This window comes from Dendrobium catenatum, unplaced genomic scaffold (assembly GCF_001605985.2).
Source record: "Dendrobium catenatum unplaced genomic scaffold, ASM160598v2 original_scaffold_125794, whole genome shotgun sequence".
NCBI lineage: Eukaryota > Viridiplantae > Streptophyta > Magnoliopsida > Asparagales > Orchidaceae > Dendrobium > Dendrobium catenatum.
The window spans coordinates 338,084-359,625 of NW_021444229.1; the positions used below are offsets into that span (position 1 = coordinate 338,084).

Here is a 21,542-nt window from a genome sequence, read left to right on the forward strand (position 1 = left end):
AGTGTTCGATCTTGCTCCATTTCCTTTTGACATTTCAGAATCCAACCTCCTTCGGTATCACTCCTAGAAAATTTTTTAACAAAATTTTGTCATTATTTTAATCAAGAGTATTCATAAGAAATCCTAATTTCTTACGATGTAATTAACTACGAGGGCTTGTGCTCGTATGAAATTTAGAACCACACTCACCTGATTTTTGAAATCAATTTTTAAAAATTAATTAGTTTTCTTTGGGAAAACTTAAATAATTGACTATCATTATTCTCATATTTAAGGAATTAATAACAAATGACATTTTCTCCATTTGGGAAGATATATCCTTTGTTGGTAAAACTTTGGATATGTATTTAACGATCATCCTTCTTGATTATCGTAGCTAAATTTTTTGTTGAGCTTTATTTTGACCCTTCGGGGCCATACAAAGTTCTCCTTTAAATCTGGTTACAATATTCGAGATGGGATTTATAATTCTAAACCCCATTCTGAAAGTTTATTTTCACCTCCCAATGTGATATATATTTTCTAATGGGTCGTTCGATTTTATAATTAGAATTCAACATCAATTTTAAATTCCCCAAAGAAAACTAATCTTTTTCAAATATTGCTTTCAAACTTCCACCAACAATGAGAAGTACCAACATAACAAGGAAATATATCATTTCCATCTCAGGAACAGTAGTGCCAAAATTTCAAAAAATTCCCCCATCTTAAGAAAAGTTGAAGAAAAATTTGATGATATATTTTAACTTTGTCGATGGGTGATTTTTTATGTAAGCGACCGTATTATAAGGCTTTGTGTTCTATTATGTTGAAACCTGAAAGGTATGCTTACATTGATTTCTTTAAGTGAGGGTTTCTTCTTGCTAAAATTTTCTTTCCCTGAAGACTTTGATTTAGTTTGGACATGAGGACTGGGGTTTTTCTTTAGTAAACCATTTATTATCCAAAAATGGTTACCTTTTCTTCATCCTAAACGTGAAGAATTTATTTCAATTTATTTATAGATCAAAATTTTGGACCTATCGTTGGTCTGTTAGATACCTGAGGTCTTATCAAAGATAGGTAGCCTGGTAGATGTTCCTATTATAGTTGATTCTTTAACAGCTAAGCAATCTATACTTACTTTTGCTCGTATTTGTGTCTTCATTAATAAAAAAAATCTTATCTTCCTGATGAAATTAATGCTTCAATGGCTAGGAATATTATTATATTGAAGGTGGTTTATGATTGGAAGCCTGATCATTGTGTGGGTTGTGGCTCCATACTTCATCAGTCTTCATTATGTCCTAATAATCCTTAACTATTGACTAAAATTCAAACTACTTTAGTTTTAAAAGAATATGTTAAGGGTAGAATTAAAAGTAGGAAGGTTTGGAGGGTTTCTTTTCATCTCTCCCATCCTTCCAGGCCTTCTAACCCTAATATTTCTATTTTAGATCCTAATTCTTTATCTTCTATTTCTAAAGAATTAGGGTTTTAGAGGTTCTTACAGAATCTCTACTCATTAAGCTTTTGAATGTTTCTTCCTTAGGTGAGAAAGCTACCATTCCTAATTTGAATTCTCCTATAAATGAATTTCCAAAGGATAATAATAATGAGATGATTCATTCCATAAATATTTCTTTTCCAAGAAAAGCTTTGTTAGAATCAGAAAATAATTTTAAAAATAAATATCATATTTTATAAGATATGGATCTAACTTCTTTTGAGCAGGAGAAGGATGAATCTTTTAATAGTTTGGTTAAAAAGAGAGATGATATGAACTTAGTTAAAGTGACTCTGAAAATTGTTTCTCAGTTTCCTTCGGTGTCAAGTAAATCTACTAGATTTAAGATGCTACGAAGACAACTTATTCCACTTTAATTTGTTAATGTTTTTTTTTTTTTAATATTGTCTTGAAATGTTAGAGGTGTCAATAGTTTAGAAAAAAATCAATGCTTGCATAGGTCTTGTTAATAGCTTTAATGTGGATTTTTAATGTGTTTTAGAAGCTAAGGTGAATATTGATTTGAATAAGGATCATTGGTTTGCTGCAAAGCACGAGATCTTTTAACATGAAGTTTATTGTGATAATTTGATTCTTTTAACTCTAGGTTGATTTGGTTAAAATGGAATATTTTTTTATCTCTTTCAATAAATATTTTCTTCTTGTCAATTGATTCATGGTTATTTAAAGGTTGGATCATATACTTCTTTTCTCATCACAACTGTTTATGCTTTAAATTTGGTCGTTGAAAGATCTATTTTATGCAATGATATTCTTAGCTTGGCTGATAACATTTCCTCTCCTTGGGTTTTACTGGGAGATTTTAATTGTTGTAGATTTTCCTCTGAAAAATCAAAGGGAAATGATATTAACAATGGTAGGCTTTAGGAATTTAACAATCTTATTTTTAATGCTGGGTTACATGATCTTTCTTCTGTTGGGTATTTCATTACATGGTTAATCAAAGAAGCGATTAACCTATTCATATTAAGCTTCATAGGGTTTTAATTAATAATCTTTGGTTGGTTGCTTTTATTTCTTCTTTTTATGTTGTGGATAAATCTAAATGTTTTGACCATTCGCTAATAAATGGTTGGCTTTTTATAGTCATAAATTTAATTTTAAGAAAATATTATATAAGAATCATGAGTTTTAGGATCTTCTTATTAATGTTTTTTTTTTGTTAGGTTTGTTGGTAGTCCTACTAATGATCTTTATTATAGGTTGCGTAAGCTTAAAGATTGTATCAAGAAACAACCTCGGGTTTCCTCTAAGTTTGTTTCTTCTTATATTGATAATCTTCAAAATCAACAAGGTTCTTTATTGATTCAATTACAAAGTAACCCTCTAGATAAGAAGCTTAATGATTCTATAAAAGAGGTTGGTCAGCTTCTTAATCACAATGTCTTTATGGACTTCTTGGCTCTTAAAGTCTAAAGGTAGATGGTTGTCTAGTGGTGAGGATGATTTAGGTTTTTTATATTCTAGATTTCATTATCGTAATAATAGGAATAGGATTAATGCTATTTCTTCTTCTAAGGGAATGGTATCTGATCGTAAGAAGAATTTTGTGGTTTTTGTCCAGCATCTTATGAAAATTTTTAACTCTCTTAAACTTATTTTTGCTTCTTCTAATTCAATTCCTATAGGAAGCACTATTTGTGATGTTTTTATTTCTTCTCTTATTGCTCCTATTGTAATAGCTTAAACTCTTAACCATCGAGATATTATCTGGTTTGGCCTAAGAGCCTTACAGTTTTGTCCTGTTGTTGTAACTTCCTATAAGGTCATACATCCTAAGATTTATCCGGAATGAGCACACTTAATTGCAGAGTTTCTTAAAAAAAATTCTAACCATTATACTAAAATGTGCCTCGATCTTTAAGAGTTTATTCTTTTACTTAAGAGGTTTCACAATCTCCCCCACTTAAGTAACTGATGTTCTCGTCAGCATCGTTATCTCATAATGGCTAGCTCGGCAACCAGTTTTCCTATCTTGGGAAGGTAATTTCTAACAACATAGGGATTGGCTGATATGAGCCCCTTTTTTGTTAGATGTTGTCTTGTTGGCTAGTTTGCTGATTGTTTTCTAGTTGAGGGAGTTTGATGGGTGGAGCTTGTTGCGGGCCTTTCTTGATGTTTGAAGTTCAGGAGGCCTCTTTTAGCATCTGTTGATTGTTGTTGATCGACATTATTTTTTGGATGACAGGTGATTTAATGGCCTGTTATCTATGTCCCTAGAGTATTGATTTTTTCTGAGCTGTTAGAAGAAGGTTGTGTTGTTGGCTCGTTTGTGGGCATTTTACTGATTGTGGGAGGGTGGCTTGAGGAGTTGGACGGGGGCCTCTCATGCTGTTTATGAGTTAAGGGTTTGTTGTTTCTCTTTTTTTTACTATGTTGACATAGTTTTTGTTATGTTGGTTGCAGGTCTTGCTACGTATAATCAATTGATTATTTTGGTTTGATTAGTGTTCAGATGATTGGAGATTGAAGGACCATGATGTTTATTAACTTGTGGCATACTATTATCTTGAAGAGTTTTTGCTATGTTTGTACGGGCTTATTTGTGAATTTGTTGGCAGTTTTTTTTCATCTCTTGAAAGAAAGCTTATATTCAAAAAGGCTCAAGTCTGAGATAGAGTTTTGTTCCCTTTTTAGTTTTTTGTTATTTTTTTTTTGTTTTTGAAGCACAAATTATAAGTTTTTCTTGCTTTTTATTACTTTTTAATGTTGTTATTTTTCCTATGTAATCATTTCATTTTTAATTAAATTGGTCATGCTTGCCCATAATTCTCACCCCTCCCAAACAAAAAAAAAGGAAAACTTTGTGGCTACAAGCTATAGTCATAGCGAAATTACTACAATCAAATGTGACCTTAGTAAGAAGCATCCATTGCAATTCTCTTAGAGCATGAGCATCAATGAGATTTTGACTCATCACTTAAAGCAAGCAAATATTCCCTCAACAAGAAGCATCCATTAAAAGTTTCTTAGAGAATTAGCATCAATACAATTTCATTATTTATTTTATTTGTGTAGGACAGAATGGAAAGATACTTATTAGTTCTCGCATCTCAGCCGTTCATCCCCAAATCCATTATGTTCCCCGTTTCGAATTTCCTCAAGATGTATATACGCAGAGCCAGTCCAGCTCCCGGTTTCGAAGTGCCTCATCGCAGAGATGAAGGGCCGATCTCCATTCTCTCTCCTTCAGAAATCTGTTCCCGCCGCCGCCGCTCTTCTTCTCTTCTTCCTCCTACTCACCGTCTCCCCTCCCTCCAACTCCAGTTATCACTCTCTCTTCCTCTCACTCTCCTCCAACGACACCGCCGCACAGCATCTACAAGCCCTCACCCGCCGGCCCCACGTTGCGGGGACTGACGCCAACTCCGTCGTCGCCGCTTATATCCTCAGCATTCTCTCTGCCGCCTCCATTCCCGCTCGCATCGTCCCCTACCACGTCCTCCTGTCGTACCCGCTTCATCGCTCCCTTTCTCTTCTCCCCAATGTCTCTGCCCCCGTCGTCAGTTTCGATCTCTCCCAGGAAATATACCCCGGCGACCCTTTCGCCGAGGTCGCGGCTGAGGTCCTCCCCACATTCCACGCCTACGCTCGCTCCGGCACCGCCACTGGCCGCGTCGTCTACACTAACTACGGCCGCGTAGAAGACTTCGCTAAACTTAGGGCAATGGGAGTGGAGGTTGCCGGAAACGTAGTTCTCGCGCGGTCTGGTCTCGTGTACCGCGGGGATATCGTGAGGAACGCGCAGATCGCCGGTGCGGTGGCTGCGATACTGTATGTCGATGCGAAAGACAATGGAGGGCGAACGGGAAAGTGGTTTCCGGAAGCAAGGTGGTTGCCGCCAAGTGGTGTGGAGGTTGGTAGCGTTTACCGCGGCGCTGGGGATCCGACGACTCCGGGGTGGGCTAGCGTTAGCGAGTGCGAGCGGGTGAGCGTTGACGAGGTGGTGGCAAGCGGCGTGATGCCGGCGATTCCGTCGCTTCCGGTGTCCCCGAGAGACGGGGAAGCGATTTTGGGGACCATTGGTGGCCAGGTGGCGCCGGAGGATTGGCAGGGCGGGACCGGAGCTCCGGTGTACCACCTCGGGCCGGGACCTGGATTACTCAACCTTACCTACTTGGTGAGATTTGAATTCTATTTAAGATATCTTTTTCTTTTCTTTTTATTTAAAAAATAAGTATATTTGATTTTTATAGTACACTTATTACTAAAAATTTAGAAGGTGACTAGAACTATTTATCCTAAGATTTAAGAAGGTGATAGAGGATATCATTATATTAATTATTATTTATTAATAAAATAAATATTGATTATATAATGTGTTGTGAATGATTATCATTTAATTTTATTAGAAGAAAAAGTGATATAAATGTGCTTAAGTATATTAGATTTAGTATATATAAGAAAAAGATTTATATGAAGATATAACTTCTATAGTTAATACTTAATAATGTATGATTAAGATTGAGAAATACTTCAAGAGTATTATGTGATAAAAGCATATTATGATGAAAAAAAGAGCATATTATGATGAATATATAGTAATTTAAAAAAAAATCTATTAATTTAGCTATCATATGAATTTTATTGTTGATCAATAAAAAGAGTTATTGATTGTTACATTGAATGTGGTGGAAATAAGAATGGTAGGATAAAGATGTGATAAAATAAAAAATATATAAATTATTGAATTACATCTATTAAAAATATATATAATTGAGGAAAATAACTTAGTCATAATAATGATGGGTGTAAAATGCACCAACTAGATGAGCAGATAAATTAATTGCCAAAGAATCAAAAAGAAAAAAATCAAGAAATACGCTACGAATAAAATTCATAGAAGTTTAAAAAGATTTGTAAATAAAAGTTAGATTCGGAATAGTTTTCTTACTGTTTTTCAAAGTAGTTTTTTAGTATAATAATTTTTTCAACTACAAATTATTATATTAAAATGCTGTTTTAAAAAGCAGTAAGATCTAACTATAAGTTCTTATACTAAAAACTAGTTTTCACTTAATTATGTGACATTGACATTTCTTATTAAGTTGTCATTTTCTTAGGGAAATGAAACCGTTATGATGATCCAAAATTTAATAGCTGTCATAGAAGGGAAGGAAGAGCCTGACCGGTAAGTTAATTCCATACAATTTTCTTGAGTATTCCTTGAATTTTATTTTTAAATATTTTTATTTTATTTTAAAGCCTAATGATTCTCACAAGTGGGTTTTTTTTAAGTAATTATATTGATCGCAAATTTAAATTTTTAACGGGTAACGGCATGCATAAACGAATAGTCACCCTGTCGCCCGCTAGTTCTAGATCCCTCTTGCTTCTCTTCTTCGGCTCTTTTTCTCTCCTTTTCATTGACTCTGTAGCACTCTCTTCCTCTCATTCACTCTCCTTCAAATTCTCTCTCTACTTCTCTATTTCTCTCCTTGTCATTTACTTTCTAGATATCTCTCCCTCTCTTTTTCTTGCAAAAAAAAGAAGAAGAAAAATAGAAAAACTATGTTGTATTTTGTCACCTCACAAATTTCACGCCATCACTGTCAATTTGATCAATGTGAGCATGCATAAGATACAATGTAAATGCCTTAAAGTTAAGCACCCACGCACATAATTCTAAGCAGCGAGAGATGTTAAGTATTTTTTTAGTGTAGGTGTTGAAGATCTATGTGCAGTTTTTTAAGCATGGTGTGTTAGAAGATATTGGGGGTAAATAAAAGCAAAACAAACTAGATAAAAACAATGAAGAAAGGAAAGCAAAAGTTACATGCAGAAACAGCCGCCCGATCTCACACCAATCTTCTTCAACCTCCATTCAACCGAATCCCCGCCGATCTACCTACTATTTGTCACTATGCTGATCGAAACACTCCTGATCCTGACCTCCTAGGCCACTGTGCTGAAGCCTCCACCTCAATCAGCCTCATACCGAAGCTTCAGTCCTCCACTTTGCCATACATCATAGAAAGCTGACTCCCTTTATAATTATTATTAATTATGATTATTATCATTATTAATTGTAACAATAATAATATTTATTATTATTATTATTAATAAAGAAGAAAATTACACAAAAATGAGAGAAGCAAAAAGAAAAGAAAAATAGAATTTTGTGCATTTGTGTCGATCCTCATACCCTCGACCTCAACCCAGCCGCCAACATCAACACTATCATCATTGTGACATGCATCGCCGCCTCTTTGATAAGATATAATGTTCCAAAACTCATTTTCGGCACTCATGGCACACCGTAAACCCACTTATACATGCTCTCGTATTCCGGTGCGGTGCTTGCGACAAGGCGGACATGCAATATAAATGCTCTCATAGAGTGGCTGGGATAACTTTAAGTAACCGCATATATGCTTCCGTGCGTGTGGGAAAAAAAAACTGTGCATTTTAAACAAGTGCCTCGAAAACCCATGCATGCTCTCCTAGCGTGGTGAGATTGAAGAACTACGGCCGCAGTGTATCATACCCAGCTCCTCAAATTTCTCCTAAATGGGAGAGATACCGGGAGGTTGCTGAAATTTGAACTAAGGACCTACACTTAAAGTTGTGAAATCTTGGGTTTTGTATGTTGAAGTTATTTAGGCTGTGGGGTAAATGGGTGATCCAATCTCTCTTTCTGTTGCTTTTTTATGCTACCATTTCTAGCTCAAAAGAGATAATAAATATGAAGTTCTAAATTCTATATGCCAGAGAAAAAAAATCATGATAGTATACTCCCAAGTTTAAACGGCTGACTTGTTGTAGTACACTATTATTTTTAATAAGTTTTTTTATTTTTTAAATCAAACTTATATTTTTCAAAGGAAAAAAAAAAATAATTAAATTTAATCAAAATAGTATCAAAAGAAATCAATATTTTTGTGAGAATAATCTTCACTACTCCACAATTTTTTTACTTTAATTTTAATATCATTGTTAATTATTATATATTTTAATATTATAACTTAATATTGATAAATGGATATCTATATTACATTAATTTTATTAATCTTCAAGATAATTTATTAATATTTTACATCATAAGGCTTGTTTGGTATTGCACTTAGAATATATACTTTATAAAATTGATAACATATTTAAATTCTAAATATTTATAGATACTGGTGTTCAGCCTCTTAGTTCTTCCCGACGCTGTTAGGAAAAGGGATTCCTCGTAGTTGAACCCACCTGCTGATTCTTATAGCTTCACTCGCTCATTTTAAAGAGGTAAAATGTTCTTATAATGCAAAATAATCAAGAAAAAATGTATAGAAGGTAGAAGCCAAGCCAAAATTAATAAAAGAGTGATCTTCAATCAATTACAATCAACTTGATTGCGCTATGAGTCACTATACATGCATGGCACTTCTGAGGAAAAATTGAGTTCATTCTGCTCGCATGCTGATTGTAGAACAAGTCGATGGGGATGACCATGGCTATCTTAGAATGTGGAATGGTCTTGAGATTAAGCACTTAGCCCGACCAAATTTAAGGGTTCGTTTGGGAAGGCTCTTCTACTGCTTCTTAAATCAATTTTTTAGTACAAAAATTAAAAATTTTATAATAAAAAGCTGCTTTAAGTAGTAAGAAAATCGTCCCAAACGAAAACTAAATCATGCTCCTAGCTTTAAGAATTGGAACGTTAATGATGAATTTCAATCTCGATGCATTGCTCTAACGTGTGATATGATCATATTCTAGTGTTGCATCATCTAGAATTTAAATCCCTAACTCACCTCTAAGAAATAGTTGGTTTTTCATGAGAGCTATAAAAGATCTCCTAGAAATGCTTAAAATAAATTTAAAACTTGGAAAGCTTGGATAGATTAAATATTGCAAATATGTTGCATGTTCTCATATAGACCAGAAACACCTTGAAGATCTATATGCACATTACTTATATTCCATCCCTGCTGTATCTGATAGTTTACTTTAAAAAAAAAAAGGCTTTTGATTTCTCTCTTAGCACATAGTCCCCTGCTTACTTTTGTATAACATTTTGTCATTTGTGTTTACTTTATTCATCTACTATCTGAGTCTTACTCTGAATCTTGTAATAGTTGAGTTATTTGAATTCAATGCACGTTAACATATTTTCCTGCTTTTCTTCATCTTAGATATTGAATTTTTAATTGTTTAATAAATTCCACACAAATAGGCAAAACTAAATTAATACTATCTGAATATGCAGATATGTACTTGTTGGTAACCATTATGATGCATGGACATTTGGGGCTGTTGACCCAAATAGTGGAACTGCTGCTTTCTTAGAGGTAATCCAAATCCAAGTGGCAGATTCTTCCTATCAAATATATAACAGGCATTGTAAGCTTCCAAATTTTGTTAAGAAATTTTCTGAGAAAATTTTTGATAAGCTCAATTTAGAGGGAAAAAGTTTGGGTTGGAATGTTCTGATCAAAATTTTTTCTCTATAGAATTTATACTAATTGGATTTTCTTTTAAATAAGCTTAACATAGATTTTGATTGATTAGCTATTTATTGCATCATCTCAAAGCAAATTATCCTAACTCACAATCATCCTGACTCAAATTTTCTCTTGATTTAGATGCTAGGAATTTGAATGAAGGGAAAGAAAATATTAAGAAACAATATTTTTGTACAATCTAAAGTTTAACTATTTATGAGCCTAAACTAAAATATATAAAAAAGAAAAATTATGCATTTGTGCATTTAATGTCCAATTTATTAAGAATTTAATGAAAGGTGGAAATCACGTGTTATAATTTTTTTGTGCTTTTTGATATTTCAGTGGTGTTATTGTAAATGAATATAGTTGAATATTAGGCTTGTAAAAATGACACAATGGAGAACAAGCCAACCCCATATAGTGAGACGAAGGCTTGATGTTGTTGTTGTTGTTATATTAGGTTTTTGTATAGACAACTTTGGTGCCATAATGGAAATTTGATAAAAAAATTTACATAAATGATTGTTGAATTATAATCACTTTATAATTATTTGCATTTCATTTCATTGTTTTCTTACATGAAATTTCGCTTCCTTCACTTTTCTAGAACATTTTAAAAATTGTAAGGTTAGATAATTATATCTTGAACATTTAAAAAAATAATTTTCTTATATTTGAGGATCAGATTTGTATTTTAAATTGAGATTTTTTATCACATGCAAGAAGAGAATGATGGGCTTTGAAAAGATTTGGAAGGGTTATAGAAGCAAGGAAAGAAAGGATATTAAGGTTTTGGACATATTTGGAGTTGGAGATTCTAGCCATTAAAATGATAAAATTTTCAAGGAAAATTTTGAGGAGCTTCATATTAAATTTTGAGATGTGAGGGAACTAATGGAGGTATCTTTATGAGTTTTAATTAGTGGTTATCAAGTTATGTTTTTCCTTAAACTTATTGCTTACAACATCAAATTTTCTCCAATTGTTAGGCTGTTGGCTTTGGCATCTTGGGGTTAATGTTGAGTTAGGAACTTATGAAGTTCTAGAAGTTTTGGGAGAATGCGAAGGATATCTTTGGAGGTATTGGTGGGGTATTGGGATGAGAGAGGCTAGGGTTTAGGGGTTGATCGAGCCTAGCTTGTAGGAGGGGGAGTTATGTTCGTGAGTAGAGAAATTAAAGTGGATAATTAAGGACTCACCTAAGTCCTAGGGAATTAGCCATTAGGCTTACTAGAATAATTTCATGTAATATTAGCACATTTAAAACATAATATTATTCAAATAGGCCTTTACAAGCTCAAGGCTTATTTTGAAAGCCCTTGGAGCCAATAAAACAATGCTACATGGATTTATGACATCTCATAATACAAAGAAAATGAAATTTAAAAAAATGCAAAAAAAATGCTTCCATAAAGGGGGATTTCAGCTAAAGCCAAAATAGGAAGATGGAGTGGTCTTGAGAGCGTGCAATCTTCCAATATCCTTTTTCTTTGTTTGGTGTGACTAACCCTATCATCAAGAACTTGATTTTAAGCCTTCCAATTATTCCCTATTGAATTTGGAGGGATGTGGGGGCAATTGTGCATTGTATTGAAAGTGGAGTGGCCTTGATATAAACATATACATGATTTCTTAATGAAGGAGCCACCCTCTTGTTTGATTGCCTTAAATTTTGTATTGTTGATGTTAATCACGATCATGAGGCTTCCTCCATCTTGATATCAACTTTTATTCAAACATTGATCATGCATTTGAATTGCATCTCAAGAAGTTACCAATCAAATTGTGTTCTTCATAATAACGATCCTCCAAACCCCACTTCATATTTGCATCAAAGCCAAGGGCTTTAAATAAGTCTAAAATCATGAACTTTGAAGGCACAAGTCAGCCGCGACATAAATAAATTGTTTTCACATTAGAAATTTGATATTTAATTTGATTTTCAGGACCCATCCAGATAGATTTATATGATTTAATTACTTTTTTCTATTGCCAATGTTTATTGAAGCCCTTTATTGTTTGGTTGTTATTTGTGACATTTTTAGGTTGCCCAAAGATTCGCCAAGATGCAAAAGGAGGGATGGAAACCTCGAAGAACCATTATCTTGTGTAGCTGGGATGCAGAAGAGCACCACCTGGTCTCGCCTCCCTTCCCAATCTCCCTCAGTTTTACAATTCCTTTTTTGTCAATTTTCTGAATGATGGCATCAATGTTGCTGCAGATAGGTTCAACAGAATGGGTGGAAGATAACAGAGAGATGTTAGCCTCAAGAGCTGTAGCTTATCTGAACATGGACTATGCTGTATCTGGTCGTGGATTCCATGCTTCTTCAACCCCACAACTTGATGAACTTCTCAAAGAGGCAGCAAAAATGGTCTTATTATGTGTCTCCTTTATTTAACTTGATGATAATACGATTTTTTACATACAGATTCAAATTTTTCTATATGCTCTAGTTGTATTCATTATCATCTGGGAAACTGCAAAATACTAATTTGTCTTAGTTTATGCATATGTATGTTGCTATTTTATTAGGTTTTTTAGCTGATTCTTCACATTTTTGCTGTGAAGGTTCAAGATCCTGATAATTCATCACAGACTCTATATGAATCTTGGGCTTCTACAGATTCTCCTCTGGTAAGTACTCGCGACTTACTAGCTACATGCGACCAGAAAGGCCTTTGGATCTACTTGATTATTCAATTATGCATCTCTTCAAATTATAGAAAAAAAAAAATTGAGGGAGGATATTTTGATCCAATTCTCATCAGGACAGGCTCAAAAATTGACACACGACATTAAATAACATAAAAAAGAGCAATTTGTTTTAATATTTTACTATTTTATCATATATTTTAAAGAAAATATTTTCATGAATTTGTATTTTATTGGTAAAATTATTATATGTATCAGAAAAATTTTTGTTTAACTTCTATGGTAATTATTTTATGATGATTATTTCTAAATGTTTCAATTCCGTGGTGAAAAGGTTGGAGTAGCTCCAGTGGCAAATAAGATTAGAGAGAGTCGCCTTAGATGGTTTGGTCACATAAAACGGCGACTTTCCGATGACCCAGTTATGAGAATAGATATATTAGATTTAACCTATGTTAAGAAGGGCAGAGGTAGACCTAAAAAGACTTTGTTAGAAAATATTATAAATGTACTTTCTTTATTAGATCTAAATGAGAATTTGACTCTTAACTTAACACAATGGAGAAAAATGATTCATGTAGCCTACCCCATGTAGTGGGATAAAGATTTGTTGTTGTTGTAGTTGTAGTTGTTGTTGTACTTCTAAATGTTTTAATATATTGTAATTTTATCATTAATTCTTGGTGCCCATCCTAACTGTAGTTAGGTCAGGTATCCTGACCCAGTTATTTTCCTCAACTTATAAGCTTATAAAGCAAAATTGCTTATGAAATAAAGATGAATATTGAACTTCATATCGAAAGATACGGAGGTTAGGTGGTGGTGGATCAGATTATGCGGCTTTTGTTCAGCATGTCGGTGTCCCTTCAGTTGACATGAGGTTTGCAAGAGGTACAATATCGATACTTTTTCTCTTTTTGTGAACTTTCAGTATCTTCAGAGTTTCAAGTATGTTTCTTTGGCATCCAACTTTGCAAGGATCTTCAACTCTTTTTTTCTTGAAAGTTTCTTAAATACATCTTTTTGGCTGGTGAAAGTTTCTAATATCTTGCTAAAATGATTTGTAGATTATCCTGTCTATCATTCCATGTATGATGACTTTTTATGGATGCGGAAATTTGGAGACCCGTTGTTTCATAGGCATGTTGCAGGTAATTTATGCCTTTTTTCTTGAGTGCAGCATGCATGATAGGAAAATAATTATATCAGGAACTCCAAATGCATTGTTTGTGTTGAGTGCATGACAATTGGAACAAAATTAAAGGACATTTGTTAAGAGATACAAAACGCAGACTTTTCTATTAAAAGAAAAAAAAAAGATTTTGATATTATTTTCTAATACAAATATTTTTTTCTTTATAGTTATTACACAAGTGTCATATTTTCTTTTATCAAAGCTACTTTTTTTAATAAATTTTCATGTTTTTCTTACACAATGACGTACAAATATGTTAGAAATGCCCGATGCAAAATAGTCGAAAAATAATATGGCCACCTGATACATCTCCCACATGCCTTTTCTTAACCATGTTATTGTTCAAAATTAATTAAATTTAATCAAAATAGTATCAAAAGAAATCAATATTCTTGTGAGAATAATCTTCACTACTCCACAATTTTTTTACTTTAATTTTAATATCATTGTTAATTATTATATATTTTAATATTATAACTTAATATTGATAAATGGATATCTATATTACATTAATTTTATTAATCTTCAAGATAATTTATTAATATTTTACATCATAAGGCTTGTTTGGTATTGCACTTAGAATATATACTTTATAAAATTGATAACATATTTAAATTCTAAATATTTATAGATACTGGTGTTCAGCCTCTTAGTTCTTCCCGACGCTGTTAGGAAAAGGAATTCCTCGTAGTCGAACCCACCTGCTGATTCTTATAGCTTCACTCGCTCATTTTAAAGAGGTAAAATGTTCTTATAATGCAAAATAATCAAGAAAAAATGTATAGAAGGTAGAAGCCAAGCCAAAATTAATAAAAGAGTGATCTTCAATCAATTACAATCAACTTGATTGCGCTATGAGTCACTATACATGCATGGCACTTCTGAGGAAAAATTGAGTTCATTCTGCTCGCATGCTGATTGTAGAACAAGTCGATGGGGATGACCATGGCTATCTTAGAATGTGGAGTGGTCTTGAGATTAAGCATTTAGGCAAACCAAATTTAAGGGTTCGTTTGGAAAGGCTCTTCTACTGCTTCTTTAATCAATTTTTTATACAAAAATTAAAAATTTTGTACTGAAAAGTTGCTTTAAGCAGTAAGAAAACCGTTCCAAACGAAACCTAAATCATGCTCCTAGCTTTAAGAATTGGAACGTTAATGATGAATTTCAATCTTGATGCATTGCTCTAACGTGTGATATGATCATATTCTAGTGTTGCATCATCTAGAATTTATATCCCTAACTCACCTCTAAGAAATGGTTGGTTTTCCATGAGAGCTATAAAAGATCTCATAGAAATGCTTAAAACAAATTTAAAACTTGGAAAGCTTGGATAGATTAAATATTGCAAATATGTTGCATGTTCTCATATAGACCAGAAACACCTTGAAAATCTATATGCACATTACTTATATTCCATCCCTGCTGTATCTGACAGTTTACTTTAAAAAAAAAAAAGGCTTTTGATTTCTCTCTTAGCACATAGTCCCTCGCTTACTTTTGTATAACATGTGTCATTTGTGTTTACTTTATTCATCTACTTTCTTAGTCTTGCTCTGAACCTTGTTCTGAATCTTGTAATAGTTAACATATTTTGTTGCTTTTCTTCATCTTTGATATTGAATGTTTTAATTGTTTAATAAATTCCCCACAAATAGGCAAAACTAAATTAATACTATCTGAATATACAGATATGTACTTGTTGGTAACCATTATGATGCATGGACATTCGGGGCTGTTGACCCAAATAGTGGAACTGCTGCTTTCTTAGAGGTAATCCAAATCCAAGTGGCGGATACTTCCTAACAAATATATAACAGGCATGAAAAGCTTCCAAATTTTGTTAAGAAATTTTTTGACGATAAGCTCAATTTAGAGGTGCTTAATATAGATTTTGATTGATTAGCTATTTATTGGATCATCTCAAAGCTAATTATCCTAACTCACAATCATCTTGACTCAAATTTTCTCTTGATTTAGATGCTAGGAATTTGAATGAAGGGAAAAAAAAAATCTTAAGAAAAATATTTTTGTACAATCTTAAGTTTAACTATTTATGAAACTAAACTAAAATATATAAAAAGCAAAACTATGCATTTGTGCATTTAATGTCCAATTCTTTAAGAATTTAATGAAAGGTGGAAATCGTAAGCTATAATTTTATTGTGCTTTTCGATATTTTAGTGGTGTTATTTTTTTTATTTCAGTGGTGTTATTCTAAATAAAAATAGTTGAATATTAGGTTTTTAAACAAGACACAATGGATAACAAGGAGTCATGTAGTCTACCCCATGTAGTGAGACAATGTTTGATGTTATTGTTGTTGTTATATTAGGTTGGTGTATAGATAGCTTTGGTGCCGCATTGGAAATTTGATAAAAAATTTACATAAATGATTGTTGAATCATAATCACTTTATAATTATTTGTATTTCATTTCATTGTTTTCTTATATGAAAATCCGCTTCCTTCACTTTCCTAGAACATTTTAAAAATTGTAAGGTTAAATAATGGTATCTAGAACATTTAAAATTTTACTTTTCTTATAATTGAGGATCAAATTTGTATTATAAATTGAGATTTTTTATCTCATGCAAGAAAAGAATGATGGGCTTTGAAAAGATTTGGAAGGGTTATAGAAGCAAGGAAAGAAAGGATATTAAGGTTTTGGACATATTTGGAGTTGGAGCTTCTAGCCATTAAAATGATAAATTTTTTGAGGAGCTTCATATTAAAGTTTGAGATGTTAGGGAACTAATGGAGGTATCTTTATGAGTTTTTAATTAGTGTTTATCAAGTTTTATTTTTCTTTAAACTTATTTCTTACAACATCAAATTTTCTCCAAGTGTTAGGCTGTTGGCTTGGGCATCTTGGGATTAGTGGGTAGTTAAGAACTTGTGAATTTGTAGAAGTTTTGGGATAATGTGGAGGATATCTTTGGAGGCACTGGTGGGGTATTGGGATGAGAGAGTCTAGGGTTTAGGGGTTGATCGAGCCTAGCTTGTAGGAGGGGGAGTTATGTTCAAGAGTGGAGAAGATAAAGTGGATAATTAAGGACTCACCTAAGTCCTAGGGAATTAGCCATTAGACTTCCTAGAATCATTCCAGGTAATATTTGCTCATGTAAAACATAATATTGTTCAAATAGGCCTTTACAAGCCTATGATTTCTCAAGGCTTATTTTGAAGGCCCTTGGAGCCAATAAAACAATGCTACATGGATTTATGACATCTCATAATACAAAGAAAATGGAATTTAAAAAATGCTTCCATAAAGAGGGATTTTAGCTAAGCCAAAATAGGAAGATGGAGTGGTCTTGAGAGTGCAATCTTCCAATATCCTTTTTCTTTGTAGTGTGTGACTGACCCTATCATCAAGAACTTGATTTTAAGCCTTCCAATTATTCCCTATTGAATTTGGAGAGATGTGGGGGCAATTGTGCATTGTGTGGAAAGTGGAGTAGCCTTGATATAAGCATATACATGATTTCTTAATGAAGGAGCCACCCTCTTGTTTGATTTCCTTAAATTTTGTATTTGATTTTGATCACGATCATGAGGCTTCCTCCATCTTGATTGCATCTCAAGAGGTTTACCAATCAAATTGTTTTCTTCATAATAACGATCCTCCAAACCCTACTTCATATTTGCATAAAAAAGCCAAGGGCTTTAAATAAGTCAAGATCATGAACTTTAAAGGCACAAGTCAACCGCGACATAAGTCAATTGTTTTCATGTTAGAAATTTGATATTTAATTTGATTTTCATGACCCATCCAGATAGATTTATAGTATTTAATTACTTTATTCTATTGCCAATGTTTATTAAAGCCCTTTTATTGCCTGGTTGTTCTTAGTGTTATTTGTGACATTTTTAGGTTGCCCAAAGATTCGCCAAGATGCAAAAGGAAGGATGGAAACCTCGAAGAACCATTATCTTGTGTAGCTGGGATGCAGAAGAGCACCACCTGGTCTCGCCTCCCTTCCCAATCTCCCTCAGTTTTACAATTCCTTTTTTGTCAATTTTCTGAATGATGGCATCAATGTTGCTGCAGATAGGTTCAACAGAATGGGTGGAAGATAACAGAGAGATGTTGGCCTCAAGAGCTGTAGCTTATCTGAACATGGACTATGCTGTATCTGGTCGTGGATTCCATGCTTCTTCAACCCCACAACTTGATGAACTTCTCAAAGAGGCAGCAAAAATGGTCTTATTATGTTTCTCCTTTATTAACCTGATAATAATATGATTTTTTGGATACATATTCAATTTTTTCTATATGCTCTAGTTGTATTCATTATCATCTGGGAAACTGCAAAATACTAATTTGTCTTAGTTTATGCATATGTATGTTGCTATTTTATTAGGTTTTTTAGCTGATTCTACACATTTTTGCTGTGAAGGTTCAAGATCCTGATAATTCATCGCAGACTCTATATGAATCTTGGGCTACTACAGATTCTCCTCTAGTAAGTACTTGCGATTTATTAGCTACATGAGATCAGAAAGACCTTTGGAGCTACTTGATTATTCAATTATGCATATCTTCAAATTATAGAAAAAAATTTGAGTGAGGATATTTTGGCCCAATTCTCATCAGGATAGGCTCTAAAAATTGACACACGACATTAAATACCATAAAAAGAGCAATTTGTTTTAATATTTTACTGTTTTATCGTATTTTTTAAAGAAAATATTTTCATGAATTTGTATTTTATTGATAAAATTATTATATGTATCAGAGAAATTTTTGTTTAACTTCTATGGTAATTATTTTATGATGATTATTTCTAAATGTTTCAATTGCGTGGTGAAGAGGTTGAAGTAGCTCCAATGACAGATAAGATTAGAGAGAGTCGCCTTAGATGGTTTGGTCACAAAAAAACAATGACTTTTAGATGACCTGGTTAGGAGAGTGGATGTATTAGACTTAACCTATGTTAAGAAGGGTAGAGGTAGACCTAAAAAGCCTTGGTTAGAAAATATTAGAAATGACATTTCTTTATTACTAAATGAGAATTTGACTCCTAACAGGAAACAATGGAGAAAAAATGATCATGTAGCCTGCCTCACATAGTGCGATAAAGGCTTGATGTGGTTGTTGTACTTCTAAATGTTTTAATATATTGTTATTTTATCATAGATTCTTGGTGCCCATCCAAACTATAGTTAGGCCAGGTATCCTGACCAAATTATTTACCTCAACTTATAAGCTTATAAAGCAAAATTGCTTATGAAATAAAGATGAATTTTGAACTTCATATCGAAAGATACGGAGGTTAGGTGGTGGTGGATCAGATTATGCGGCTTTTGTTCAGCATGTCGGTGTCCCTTCAGTTGACATGAGGTTTGCAAGAGGTACATATCTATACTTTTTCTCTTTTTGTGACCTTTCAGTATCTTCAGAGTTTCAAGTATGTTCCCTTGGCATCCAACTCTGCAAGGATCTTCAGCTCTTTTTTTTCCTTGAAAATTTTTTAAATAGATCTTTTTGGCTGGTGAAAGTTTCTAATATCTTGCTAAAATGATTTGTAGATTATCCTGTCTATCACTCCATGTATGATGACTTTTTATGGATGCAAAAATTTGGAGACCCGTTGTTTCATAGGCATGTTGCAGGTAATTTATGCCTTTCTTCTCGAGTGCAGCATGCATGATAGGAAAATAATTATATCAGGAACTCCAAATGCATTGTTTGTGTTGAGTGCATGACAATTGGAACAAAATTAAAGGACATTTGTTAAGAGATACAAAACACAGACTTTTCTATTAAAAGAAAAAAAAAGATTTTGATATTATTTTCTTATACAAATATTTTTTTCTTTATAGTTATTACACAAGTGTCATATTTTCTTTTATCAAATCTACTTTTTTTAATAAATTTTCATGTTTTTCTTACACAATGACGTACAAATATGTTAGAAATGCCCGACGCAAAATAGTCGAAAAATAATATGGCCACCTGATACATCTCCCACATGCCTTTTCTTAACCATGTTATTGTTCAAGAACATAAAAGATAGATTCTTCTCATCGATATGCTGATTTGTTTATTTTCTATGTCCCAAACTTCTTGCAATTTTTTTGTAAGCAGACAAATTAAAGATTACTGCAAACTAATGTTTGGCCGATATCTGAGAGAAGAATGCCAATATCATCAATGTATTCTACTTGTAATATTAATTCTTCAAGATTACTCAATTGCCAGTATATTTACTCTATTTGCTTATTATAATTTCTTTTCCACTAATTTCCTACCAAAAAAAAAATGTCTAACTTGAATCTTGCTATACTAATAAGTATAGCTGCAAACATTCTGGGTCTGGTCGCTTTAAAGTTGGCTGATGAAGAGTTCTTGCCTTTTGATTACATTTCCTATGCAAATGAGCTCCAGGTATACTTCCTATAACTTGCTGGTAAGTATTCAAGTTTTATTTTTATATTTTTTAAAAATTTTCACTCCATTTCAGGACAGGGCAAATTCAATATGACTACAAACTAATATTTAGCCAATATATGAGATTTGAATGCCAAATCAATTGTTTATCTCTCTTTACTAATATAATTTTAACCTCATATTAAGCAGAAAAGCACAAAGGTTTTAGAAAATGAGTTGCTGGGAAAGCCAGTGAGTTTTGCGCCATTACAGGAGTCTATAGAAAAATTCAGGAGGGCGGCTTCCAAAGTAGACAGCCAGAGGAAGGTATCTTCAAAGAAAATGTGCTTTCTTTCAGGAAACTTTAAAGATGTTTTATATCATGAAAGTCTAAAACTAATATAGGAATTGGAAAGCAAGGATTTGCTTTCAAAATGGAAGAAAGATCCTTTGAAAGTTCGAGAACTCAATGATAGGTTGATGATGACAGAGAGGGCATTTACTAATCGAGAGGGCCTCTTTGGAAGGCCCTGGTTCAAGCATTTGGTACATTGATTCTACTCTCTCTCTCTCTCTCTCACACACACACACACACACACGCACACACACAAACACATTTATTTGGTTAAATGAAATCTTATAATTATGATGAATTTGAAAGGTATATGGACCATCAAATCATAATGTGTATTTATCAAGGGCCTTTCCAAGCATAGATGATGCCATTGAAGGGGTGGAAGTTTCAAAAGGATTGGGTTCATGGAAATTGGTTCAACGTGAAGCTTGGAGGGTTGCTAGAGTAATCACTCAAGCTTCTCGTGTCCTTAATGGGGAGCTAACATGATCATAAATTTCTTGGACACAAAATTTCATATTCTTCACAACAAAAGTTATGAATAATGCATCAGAAAAGGAAAGGGATTGTTACTCAAATTAGTTTTCATTCCCCTGTTAAACATATTATTATTATTATTCTAACAATGTTTTCATGTTATATTAAAGTTTGTTTTTCATCCTTTATCATTGGTCATTGGAAGCTTTGCATTGTCATGAGTTATGTTATCTGCGAGAAATCAAGCGAGAAAATGATGATTAATCTCGATTGTCTTAGGCTTTGTTTGAGATAGCTTTCTTTATGTTTTCTAAAACAACTTTTTAGTACAAAAATTAAAAAACTTTTTATAAAATAGTAAGAAAGCTGTCACAAACGAAGCCTTAGTCTTTTATATTCTCACACATGAAAATTAATGTTAGTAAAGAGTGGAGCATAAATTTTTGTATATGAAAAACTCTTTGAAGTAAAATTTATGATGTCATGTCTAGTTAAATCAATTTAACTTCTACTATTTCATAGAATCAACAAGACTAGTCCATGTTAAA

General features: G+C 33.0%; 1 protein-coding gene across 2 annotated transcripts; it reads left to right on the plus strand.

Annotated features, from left to right (window-relative positions):
- Positions 1-4,622: 4,622 nt before the first annotated feature.
- On the plus strand, positions 4,623-21,217 carry LOC110100600 (probable glutamate carboxypeptidase LAMP1). Of its 2 annotated transcripts, none has more exons than XM_020828174.2 (12): positions 4,623-5,627; positions 6,571-6,638; positions 9,699-9,780; positions 11,982-12,074; positions 12,159-12,311; positions 12,509-12,574; positions 13,396-13,483; positions 13,660-13,743; positions 20,092-20,180; positions 20,373-20,489; positions 20,568-20,708; positions 20,824-21,217. In XM_020828174.2, the coding sequence occupies exons 1-12, from the start codon at positions 4,668-4,670 to the stop codon at positions 21,004-21,006; spliced, it is 2,124 nt and encodes a 707-aa protein (XP_020683833.1). In that variant the 5' UTR covers positions 4,623-4,667; the 3' UTR covers positions 21,007-21,217. The 2 variants fall into 2 exon arrangements, with proteins under 2 accessions (XP_020683833.1, XP_020683836.1); XM_020828177.2 differs by lacking the exon at positions 13,660-13,743 and adding an exon at positions 19,322-19,405 and having other exon boundaries at positions 20,824-21,216.
- Positions 21,218-21,542: the final 325 nt, after the last annotated feature.

Coding starts and splice junctions, on each gene's coding strand:
- LOC110100600 (XM_020828174.2), top strand. CDS start 4,668: ATGAAGGGCCGATCTCCATTCTCTCTCCTTCAGAAATCTGTTCCCGCC. Junction 5,628..6,570: donor TACTCAACCTTACCTACTTG/GTGAGATTTGAA, acceptor TCATTTTCTTAG/GGAAATGAAACCGTTATGAT. Junction 12,312..12,508: donor TCAAAGAGGCAGCAAAAATG/GTCTTATTATGT, acceptor TTTGCTGTGAAG/GTTCAAGATCCTGATAATTC.